Below are 12,247 nucleotides of genomic sequence, written 5' to 3'. Positions count from 1 at the left end.
TATGTTTCTTACACTATTTTTCATTCATAAGCGAACCTATTTGAAATTTAAAATAATAGCCTTTAAATTTATTAAAAAAAATAGTGTAGGCCTTTCTTTTTTCTTTTTACTTTGGCCCCTTAAAATTTTTTAATTCAATTCAGCACCCTTCAAGTTAAATTTCTAGTTCCCTTCGTGGCAGTTTAATCATGCACGAGTCTGAGTTTTATAATTTACTTATGCAAAAGAAAAGATTATCCTCTTAATACTAAATAATTTATTATCTATCTCATTTGTTAAAATTCTTAAATAGTACCTTTATTGCATAAACGAGGTTGCTGGATTAATTCCATCAAATTGCTCAAAAAATAAGGGGTTTATCATCTTCCCAAATCACACATGCTCATCAAGCTCTTGCTGGATCTTATCAAAGTGACTGGCCTTCAAGCTCCAATGCAAATATATATCGTATGCGGAGATAATATAAATTAGATTGGATACAATCAAATTAGATCATTACTTAAAAGGGATGAGATTACAATTAAATCTGAAATCTATCACAACCAAATTTGAATACAATCAAATATGATAATATATTCCAACACACCATTATCCATCCTATCTTGAAGTCATCTTTTAGTCTTAAGCCCAACAACACAGCTAGAGAACCTTAGTGCCAAGCCCTTGACCACCACGTCCACTAAAATAATTAAGAAATATATATATATGAATAGGGAGTGAAGATTTCAGCAACAGGAGAACATTTGCATGCACCTCTTGGACAAGTCAAAGGGGTGGAAAAGGCAACGATGGTGGTTGTGAGGTTGGGTGTGGAGGAATAGGAAGAAGAGTTGAGGGATCAAGTCACTGAGTTAAGAATATAATTAGTATATGTATCATGACAATATAAAAATGAGGAAAAAAAAAAAAAAAAAAAAAAGGCCTAAAGAATGAGTATTTTAGCCAAAATTTGCTATAAAAGTTCCCAAAACACTTATATATTGTTACGGTCCTTTAGAATTATGGTCCCCAAATCTCTACATATATCTCCGTAGTGGGACACAAAGATCGTAACACTTATGCTAACCAAAAGAGGTCTTCTTTGAGCCACATCTTATGCTTGAATCCCACAAGTTACAGCATATGTATACAGTTAAATCTAGATATAAAGTGATCATGATAGCAATATTAAAGTCCAGTAGATCTAGACATCACCCCTTATCCCTTATGTCATGAATCTTTCAGCCCTGTATCTAGCACTTCGTCGCCAAGAATCCTGTTGTAGCCCTGCATCGATCGTCAATCAATTTTCACGTGTCTTGCTTAGTTTTCTTTCTCAATCACAATGGTCCTCGAGTACAGTAGCCGTGGTCCTTAGCTTCACATAATTGAATTCTATGTACGTTGATCTGAAAGATATATATGCATATATATCTTAAAAGTTGTCCAGCCAGATTCACAACTTTTCTCTTTTACATAAATTAGTCATTTGGCAACTGAAAAGGATATATGTGGATGAAGCCGTGGTTGAAAAGTATCTAATTGAGCATACACTACAAAAAGCCTTAGAGTTAGGGACATTATGAGGTCATTTTAATAGTAAAACCACCGTTCTCAGAAGTAGGAATCGTTTAAACAGTATAACACTGTTCAAACAACCCCTCCTTTTGAGGTCGTTTGAACAGTGACAAATGACTCCTCCCTCTCTCGATTCTCCCTTTCTGCACACTCGATCCCCTCTCTCACTAAACTCTCGTTCTCGATTCTCCCTCACCCCTAGCTCTCAGCTCTCCCACTGCACTCTCTCCCTCGATCATCGATCTCCCTCTCCCACTCAGCTGTCTCTCTTTCACAGCAAGTGTCCCTATTATTAGAAAAATATGTGATTTTTATATGATCCAAGGACAAACGTCAATATTATAGATTAGGTAAGAGAAAGTTCTTCCAATTCAATGTAAAGAAAAACTCTTTAGTTAAAAAAAAAAAAAAAAGACACGCATATATAATATGGCATCAACACTACAAAAAAATTACTATTTTCTGACGTGGCATACAATACATAATTTTTGTCATGTTACCATTTTCTGACGTGCTAAAAATAGTACGTCAGAATTTTCTGACGTGCTAAATATTGACATGTCACAAAAAAATGGGCGGGATTTTGAAAATTTTCTCTCTTCTTATTTTCCCTCAACTTTTTTCCTCTTTTTATTCTTTCCTCCTCATTTATTTTCCCCTCTCTCTCTCTCCTCTCTCAATCTCCCTTCTCTCCACGGCAGATCGAAGAAAGCAGAAGAAGGAGAAGAGAAGAGAAGAGAAGAAGAAGAAGATAAGATAAAAAGATTTTTTGGGTTTGACGTTTAGGTTTTTGATTTTTCAGATTGTTTTTTTTATTTGGGTTTTTGATTTTTTGATTTGGGTTTTTGATTGTTTGAAGATTTTTTGGTGTGAGTTTGGATTTTTGAAAATTGAGATCGAAAAGAAGTAAGAAAATGGAGAAAAGATTTTGGAGAAAATTTTATCGTGGCACATAGAAGATTTTGTTGGGTTTCTCTACACCACTTGAGTGGTGCAGAAAAATTCATTTCTATGCACCATTCAATAAATTACAAAAAAAAGAAAATTTTAAATTAATACATTTTCTAATTGAAAAAAAAAATTATTATTTTTAATTAATTTTTAAATTTCCTTGACACGTTAGAAAATTTCTGACGTGTTATATTTTAACACGTCAGAAAATTTTCTGATATGCCAAAATTAACACGTCAGAAAATTCTGACGTGCTAAACAATAACACGTTAGGAAAAAAAATTTCCTGACACTTATGCTTCTGACATTCAACACACGTTAGAAGCGCTACGTTAGAAAAATTTTCTGATTTGTCAGACACCCTAACACGTCAGAAAATTCCAATGAGAAAAAAATTGTTTTTTTTGTAGTGCAAGTCGCATCATATCATCTCCAAGATTGAAGTAGCTCAATTAACTATAAACCACGTCTTATAAAATAAAAGTCACTAGATCGAATCTTTCTTCCCATTTTCCTCCCTCTGTATAGACATGCAAAGGACAGCAGTTGTCACTGTTAATTTCCTTTTCAATGTAAGCCACTTGTTAGGGAGGGGACAAGTAACTCTTACATCGGAGAAGAAAAGGCGCAAAGCAACAAAAATAAATAAAGGATATTCAAAATGATTCATGTCAATATCGTTTTCATCTTTTCTTCGTTCTATCCTATAAAGTCATTAAATCAACTATACGATTTGTTGACTCATATAAATTCTACATAAATGCAAATTCCGTTGAAAAGTTAATGTTTCATTAATTGATCAACGATATTGACGTGGAATCATTTTGAATATTCTTTATTTATTTTTGTCGCTTTGTGCCTTTTCTTATCTGATGTAAGAGTTACTTGTCGCCTCCTTAACAAGTGGTTTAAATTGAAAAGGAAATTAATAGTGACAACTGCTGTCCTTTGCAATCCTCAGTCAATATGTTGTCGCTAAACAATTTTAGGAGGTCAGATAACAGAAAGAAAAGAATAAAAATAATTTAATTAGAACACTAAAATTTAGAGCCAGAGACCATCACGAAAAAATTGCAGTACTTCTCATTTCGGTCTCTTAATCAATATTTGTTTTGACAAAATAATTTTAAAATAAAAAAATAACTGTATAGAAATAATTAAATCACATACACAAAACATTAAGATCTATGTAAGTATATACTTTGTTCATGGAATTATAATAATGGTTTATAATATTAGTTTTGAGATTCAAATTGTTGACGAATGAATACATATTCAAACAGTTACATATTTCTCAAATGGAGAGATGTCAGATGAGCTATCATTATCAACCGAGTGGCCCAGTGTTCTCGTTTGCAAACAGCGCCCCAAAAGTATACATGTGTGCATGGTTGAAATTAAAATATCTAATTGAGCCTAGCTAGCACCATAATTTGGCATCCATGTAGGTCAAAAACGGTACGTGAGATAAAAGTTCAAAGTAATTTTAAGTATTTTAAGTGCTTTGTGTTTGAGTTATTTGTGTTCTTGAACGACATATATCATTATTATAGATTAAGTTGAAAAAAAGGTATTTCCAACCATATTTAATTTAGAGATTAAACTGTGTCTTTTAGAAAACGAGACGGGGATGTGTATCGTTTGTTGCCAAGAATCATATTTTAGTCGTGCAATACATTAATATAAGGCAACAAAATACAGAGAATAGAAAACCAGAAACTAGCATCGTCAATTTTCACATTTCATGTGTTCTTTGTGTTTTTAATCATAGTGGCCAGTGGCCCTCGCGTATAGTGTCCAGCGCCCCGCATATATATATATAATTGAATTCTAGGTGGAAGGATATGTGAAGTTGCCTATGAAATTAAGTTCCCTACGAAATTAAGTTCCCTACGAAGCTGTGGTTGAAATGGCTTAGTATCTGAGCAATCATACACTGCGTTCAGTTCTGAGTCGTATGGAATCCATAGAAAGTAGCAGCATAATATATTATAAATTTTATGTAGAAGTCATCATTAAAGCTCTGTTTGTTTTGGGTAAAATAAATTTTTCTAGAATATACTTTTCGTATTTTTGAGAATTGGCCATGAAGGAAAATAGTAATTAACCAAAAATATTTTTGGTTTGAAAAAAAAAAAAAATCTATTTAATTTTTCAGAATTTTTTTTTTCAATTTTTAAAAATCGTAAACTATTTTTTGAGTTTGAGCATCTTATTCTTAAATCGACAGACTCAACCTAGAAGTCATTGGAACCGTGTCAGAACTCGACTGGTACGTTACCAATACCTGATTGGAACCCTGACGAGACTCAACTGGGATCGAGGGGAGATACTATCAGGACTAGATAAGAAACAAATAGAGCCTAAACGTGTATTTAAGTCATATAAAACACTTATAATTGTAAGTACTTAACATAATATATATAGCATTATGTGACATCAAATAAGAAAAAAAAAAAAAAAAAACTTTACTTTGACTCCCTGAACTTCTACCTGATTTTACAAACTTCCTGAATTTTCAAATCTCTCATTTTGGACTCCTAAACTTTCAATTACTGTTAATTAGAACCATTCCGTTAATTATAGCCGTTAAAAATGCAAAAATAGACCAAAATGTCTTTGATTTTCATTTTAAAAAAAATAAAAAATAAAACGTTTTGGAAGTTGAAATTCTATACAAAAGTTAGGGGTATAAATGTTATGTAACGTTTAAAATCTGATAGAGAGGTTCATATTGAGAGTAATTAAAAATTCATAGAAAATTTGTAAAATTGAGTAAAAGTTTATAAGGCCAAAACGAAGTTTTCCAAAAAAAATAAAAAATAATAGAAGAGAGAGAGAGAGAGTGCCAACCACAATTGAATATTTATTTATTTATTTTGGTTAGCAATGACTCCTGAGCACAGGGAATCCATAGAACGTGTACCAGCTTATATAATTTGGCGTCAAGTCGCATCAAAGAAGAAAAAATAAAAGAAGAGAGATATGCAAACCACACTTGAATTTATTTTTTAAAAAAATTGTTTTTTTGTCTCTTTTGGGCCTTTACTCCTCTGATGAAAGTTACTTGTCCGGTTGTCCCCTCATTAACAAGTGGTTTAAAAAAGAAAATCAATAGTGACAACTTCTGTCATCGGTGACTCAGTCAATATGTTGTCAGTGTCGCTAAATAATTTTAGGAGGTCAGAAAACAAAAAGGAATAAAAATAATTTAGGAAAAACTTTACAAAACCCTTTGAATTTTTACATATTTTAAAATTATCTCTCAATGTCAAAAATTCTTAATTTAAGGTATTAAACTTTTAATTTTTTGTAATGCCCTAATTTTATTAAATCTTGTCAAAATTCTCAAAATACCAATTTTTTATAATTTTTTTTTTAAAAAAAATTGAAAATATTCAGGCGTATAGTATTTTTGCAAATTTCGTTAAATCTTGACAAATTCTAGAATTTTTGCAATTTTTTATTTTATTTTTTATAGTATAAAAGGGGTATCTTTTGAAGTTTGACGAGCTTTAACGAAATTAGGACATTGTAAAAAATTAAAAGTTTGATACTTTAAATTGAGAGTTTTTGAGCATAAAGAGGCAAAATTAACTTGATTTGGTCAAAACACATGGGGAGTTTTGTGAAATTTTTCAACACTGAAATTGACTTGATTTGGTCAAAACACATGGGGAGATTTGTGAAATTTTTCAACACTGAAATTGACTTGATTGGGAGATTTGTGAAATTTTTCCAACAATTTAATCAGAACAGTAAAATTGACTTGATTTGGTCAAAACACATGGGGAGTTTTGTGAAATTTTTCCAACAATTTAATTAGAACACTAAAATTGACTTGATTTGGTTTGATTTAAAGGCAGAGACCATCATGAAAAAAAATACACTTTTCATTGCAATCGCTCAATCAATATTTGTTTTGACAAAATAATTTTAAAATAACAATATAACTATATAAAAATAATTAAATCACACATAACATTAAGATCTATGTAACCAAGATGATTAAAAGAAATTTACTATTAAAAAATAGGAAAAAAGCATATTTAGTCCTCAAGTTTTGATTTGAAATTATTATTACCAAAGTTTAAAATAAGTCAATCTATCACTTTACCGTCAAAATTAATAGTTTGTCATCTGCCACATATGTCTCATTTGACACGTTCACGTCATCTCAACACCCTAATGTAATACTACGCCAACGGAGCCGAAGTTTTTTGTTACTGTAGGTTAACTTTTTAGGTTCTTAAGTTTTGTGTCTCTCTAAGTTCGTGTTAGATCGATTTTTTTTTTTTTTTTTTTTTTTTGGGTCTTGTTTTTTATGAATGACTTAATACTTGTTAACGTGACATTGCATTTACGTGTTTATGACGTATCAAATGAGACATATAACAGATGGCAAACCATTATTTTTTACATTAAAGCCTATTTTAAACTTGGGCAAAATTTAAAAACTGTTTACTTGGAATTGAAAACTTAAGGACTATTATAGATATGATTTTTCCCTTAAAAAAAAATAGAAAAAGAAAAAAGGATTTTGACAAGAAAGAAAACTCCTAAATTCTCTAAGCCACCTAAAGCGTGAGAAAAGGTGCCACCTGTTTTCTCTCTTATGATCTCTCTATTTCACAGCCATCGGCTGCTTTCTTGAGCTTTCGGTGCTTGTCGATCTCACTATGTTTTTATGGTTAGTCCACAAAAGGCTGCATAGGGTGTCTATTTTAGTAATAAAAAATGGGCTAAAAACGACCTAGTTTCTGCGCATGAATAGGGTGTCTATTCATGCGCAGAAACATATTGTGCAACTATGTACGAAACAACCTGCTCTCTAGTCTCTACTATAAATTCACAAACACATGTCCCGGATATTTAAACATCTTCAAATCTTCAATAGATTATAGAACAGACATGGCCACTACCAACTTTCTCCCTTTATGTGACAAAACTACTCGGAAAAACACTGCACAAAGAGCCATTGATATCATAATCCTCTTCCTTCTCCTTTCTCTCCTTGTTTATCGTATCCTCTTGCTCAAAGACCGTGGCCTCACTTGGCTCCTTGCCTTCCTATGCGAATCATGGTTCACCTTCACCTGGGTTCTAGTCATGAGCATCAAATGGAATCGTGTTGAATACAAAACATACCCAGACAACCTCTTGCCAAGGTAACATAAATGTTTTTATAACATGTTCTATAAAAGTTTTAGTGGAAAGCTTTCATATTCATCTGATCCCTTGTATTTATTATTCTTCTTTGATAGGGTAACGGAGCTTCCCTCAGTGGACATGTTTGTGACAACTGCGGATTCTGTGCTTGAACCTCCTATCATCACCATAAACACCGTGCTCTCTTTGTTGGCAGTTGATTACCCAACTCACAAGCTAGCCTGCTATGTATCCGATGATGGCTGTTCTCCCTTGACCTACTACTCTCTTTCTGAAGCCTCAAAGTTTGCTAGGCTCTGGGTTCCATTCTGTAAGAAGTACAATATTCAAGTTAGAGCTCCATTTAGATATTTTGCCGATAAATCCCTAACATTCAGTGACAGCTCTTGGGAGTTCCAACAAGAATGGAAAAGGATGAAGGTAATCGAAAGCTGCAGTTAGACGTGAAAATTAGTTTTTGAATAATGCTATTTAGTAAACTCGTATACGACTGTTAAAGAAATTGATGATGTGGCAATGATATTTAGCTCTTGGATCATCTCATATTATATGATAGTTGTATATATAAGAGTCTACTAAATAGCGTACCCTGCGAAGAAAAGTCTTAAAATGATATTCTTTTAACATGACACTATAATAATTTACCATTTATCATTTCTTATACTTTTATGATAAATAATAATTTAACTTGATATTCCTTAGGTTGAGTATGAGCAGCTTTGCCATAAAGTTGAGGATGCCTCCCAAAAGTTCATGCCATGTGATTTTAGAGGGGAGTTTGCAGAATTCTTAAATGTAGATCGCAAAAACCATCCAGCTATTATCAAGGTAAACTCAATATATTATAGATTTTGCTGGCCGTGTACAAATTGGCAAAATAGTCCCATGACTAGTGACCAGTGACCATATATTATGGGAATTGAACTTATACACTTTTATTACCCTAAGCTTTAGGAGAACAAGCAAGGTATATCTTCAAGATAGATGATACGTAATTTCCAAAAAGGATCATTTAGATAATTTTGTTGGAGTCTTACTAGGATAACTATAGCTTTTACTATATGTTCCGCAACAATTCATTTAACACTTACCATATCAACCATTAAAATATGAATGACGTAACAATCTATATAACACTTATCACGTTTATAAACCATTATATTAGTCCACTTAATACTTACTATATCAATCACTAAATTGTAAATGATAACGAGGCAGCACACATTTCAATCTATATAGATTTTCACATGAGATTATAAGAAAATTGTAATAGAAGTTGTAGTAACTCAAAACATTTTCCAATTTATTGTAGGTTATGTGTGAGAACAAGGAAGGTCTTGCAGATGGATTACCGCATTTGGTGTATGTGTCTAGGGAGAAGCGACATAAGCATCCACATCATTACAAAGCGGGTGCCATGAACGTTCTAGTAAGATCATGCTATTTATGCCCAAGGATTAGTTTATAATTCATTTAGTCTTTTAGTTCTTAAGGATAACTTGTAAATCCTAACATTATTTCTTTTTAATTTTGAACTGTTTCTGTCTTATATAGACAAGAGTCTCTGGATTGATGTCGAATGCTCCCTATATGCTGAATGTAGACTGCGATATGTTTGTTAACAATCCAAAAGTTGTTCTTCATGCAATGTGCCTGCTACTAGGTTCCAAGAGTGAAAAAGAAAGTGCATATATTCAATTCCCACAGATGTTCTATGATGGATTAAAAGATGACCCATATGGCAATCAACTTGTGGTTATGTTTGAAGTGCGTCAAATTTATTTAAATATATTTTTCCTCCTCCTTTTTTCAAATGTCACTCACTAATTGGTCAAAGTACTTTACCATATTTTGCATGTTCACAAAGTATATGACGCATGGATTGACTGCACATCAAGGACCGCTTTATGGGGGAACCGGATGTTTCCATAGACGAAAAATTATTTATGGCTTATATCCAGATAATGTGGAATCAATAAACGGTATGTGAATTACCTTCTTTTTTTTTTATTTTTTTATTTTTATTGTGTGACTATATTTTTCTTTTTCCCTTTGATAGGAAAATTGGTTGAGAATTGGCTTTTAGAATTTGGGAGTTCAAAAGAGTTGATCAAGTCAGCAGCTCATGCTTTAAAAGGGAATACAGATCCACCCAACCATATTTCAGACTCTATTAAAGCAGCACACCAAGTCGCCAATTGCAGCTACGAATATAATAGTAGCTGGGGTACGGAGGTTAGTAACCAACAAATATGGAATCCCTTAATTGAGAGCTCATATTAACATTTTTTTAGTAGCTCCATTATATGCTACAAAGCATTTAAAATCTATTATCGCAATTTATGTTGATCTTTGGTCATTATAATGATTTACCATTTGGATTTTTTTTTTTTAATTATTTGGATATTTTGTTTTCCTTTTCTTTTTGTCTCGATTGAAACAATATTGTGATACACATCCTTATTATCATCTTAATTATTATAATTTTTCTGTCTCCGGGTCTTCTCTCATGTTTGTGGCTTCCCCATTTCAGTTGGGCTGGAGATATGGATCAGCGACAGAGGACGTTTTAACTGGGCTAACAATACATAAAAAAGGCTGGAAGTCCATCTTTTGCACGCCCAACCCACCGGCCTTTTTAGGGTGTGCACCATCGGGTGGGCCTGCTGCAATGACCCAACAAAAGAGGTGGGTCACTGGCCTACTTGAAATTCTAGTGAGCAAAAATTGTCCCATATTTGCCGCCCTGTTTGAGAAGCTCCAATTCAGGCAATGCTTGGCCTATTTGTGGCTCCTTTATTGGGGCCTACGCTCCATCCCTGAGCTATGCTATGCTGCTCTTCCAGTGTATTGTATCATCACTAACTCCTCCTTCTTACCAAAGGTAAGGACAAACGACAACCGTCCAACTCTAAGGGCAAGTTTGAGATTGCGTTTGAGGGACTTAAAAGTGTTTTTAACACTAAAAAAGTTTATTTGAAGAAAAAAGTACTCGTTTGTTAAAAAAATTAAAAACGTTTTTTTGTTGTCTAAAAGGCCTAAAAATTGCCAAAAAATACTTTTGGCAAAAGTTTAAAAGTGAAGCTTTTGCCTAAAAGCTCTTTTGACTTAAAAAAATTTTATTTCTCAAACGCAATTCCAGACATGCTCTAAATCTGTTTGATAGATTTATTTTTCTTTTTTAAAAGCTTATAGTGTGTGTATATATATAGGTTGATGAACCAGTCTTCTGGGTACTAGTTGCTCTCTTTGTCATTTACAGCCTATACACTTTATCCGAGTACCTACGAACTGGCCAATCAATCCGAGCTTGGTGGAATAGCCAAAGAATGGCAAGAATTACGACCATTACAGCGTGGTTCTTCGGATTTCTGAGTGTTGTGTTGAAGCTCTTAGGAATCTCAGAGACAGTTTTTGAAGTGACCAAAAAAGATCAATCTAGTGACTCTATGAATGATAATGATGCTGGGAGGTTCACCTTTGACGAGTCCCCAGTTTTCGTGCCAGGGACAACCATTTTTCTACTACACCTGACTGCACTAATTGTGAGCTTGTTGAAGCTGCAACCACTAGCTCATGATGGGCATGGGTCAGGGCTAGGAGAGGTCTTGTGTAGTGTGTGGTTGTTGCTATGCTTTTGGCCATTTTTGAAAGGGTTGTTTGGAAAAGGAAAGCATGGGATCCCCATTTCCACCATATGCAAGGCAGCTGCTTTGGCCTTACTTTTTCTACACTGGTGTAGATGGACCACAATGGGTTGAGACTTCGTTCATGCACTTATAATAATGTTTTCGAATATTCTTTTTAAGATTTGAATTGTTGAAAATGAATACATACAAATATAATTACATTTTTCTCAGATGGAGTGTACATGATTTTGCTGGAAACATTGATGATCAGATCCACTTATGTATGTGTCAACGTGGTATTCTAAAGGACCAAAACAAGAGACTACATTCAACCTTACTCTACTATACTTGTGACATCCCACATCGCCTAAGTTTATAGATTGGGATATACTTATATGTATACTTACACCATTTATGACAACAACACGTTTTAAAGCTGTGATGGTCATGATCCCATCAGAATTCTACAGTTAAGTAAACTTATGCGAGAATAATATTAGGATGAGTGACCTCCATAGAAGTTACGCTCCTAAAATTAAATTAATTAAGATAATTAATTCGGAGTATTAGTCATAGTATCTCCGCACTATCAAATTATATATACACCAAATTTTAACTATCAAAGTAAACTATAGCGAAAAAGACAGATATGAGACAAATGGGACTATCTTCCATACTACCATTTAAATATCATTGACACAAACTTAGAGCTTCCAAAGAGAAATACTATAAAATTTAACAACTTCTATCTAATCTATGACAATACAAGCTCTTTGCTTGGCATGTGCATCCCAGTGAAATACTCAACCCTATAGTATGGCAAACCTATTAATCTACAAAACACCAAGGTATTTTAGAGGTGAAAAAGTAGCTGCGTAAGTCCACGACTTAGTAAATAAATAAATTATAACATAATTTTTTATGTGACAAGACTTAGGTAT

The 12,247-nt window shown here is 33.1% G+C and overlaps 1 protein-coding gene across 2 annotated transcripts; it reads left to right on the top strand.

Annotated features, from left to right (window-relative positions):
- Positions 1 to 7,318: 7,318 nt before the first annotated feature.
- Positions 7,319 to 11,715, top strand: LOC132183038 (cellulose synthase-like protein H1). 2 transcript variants are annotated; one of them, XM_088516192.1, is made up of 10 exons: positions 7,319 to 7,676; positions 7,773 to 8,097; positions 8,380 to 8,505; positions 8,990 to 9,106; positions 9,232 to 9,444; positions 9,545 to 9,659; positions 9,737 to 9,912; positions 10,211 to 10,561; positions 10,890 to 11,433; positions 11,538 to 11,715. In XM_088516192.1, the coding sequence occupies exons 1-10, from the start codon at positions 7,420 to 7,422 to the stop codon at positions 11,609 to 11,611; spliced, it is 2,298 nt and encodes a 765-aa protein (XP_088372318.1). In that variant the 5' UTR covers positions 7,319 to 7,419; the 3' UTR covers positions 11,612 to 11,715. The 2 variants fall into 2 exon arrangements, with proteins under 2 accessions (XP_088372318.1, XP_059452413.2); XM_059596430.2 differs by lacking the exon at positions 11,538 to 11,715 and having other exon boundaries at positions 10,890 to 11,527.
- The last annotated feature ends 532 nt before the right edge of the window (positions 11,716 to 12,247 follow it).

Source organism: Corylus avellana, chromosome 5 (genome assembly GCF_965113065.1).
Source record: "Corylus avellana chromosome 5, dhCorAvel1.hap1.2, whole genome shotgun sequence".
NCBI classification, from domain to species: domain Eukaryota; kingdom Viridiplantae; phylum Streptophyta; class Magnoliopsida; order Fagales; family Betulaceae; genus Corylus; species Corylus avellana.
Note: the sequence above shows the minus strand (reverse complement) of the source record. Positions and strands in the feature narration are given on the sequence as shown.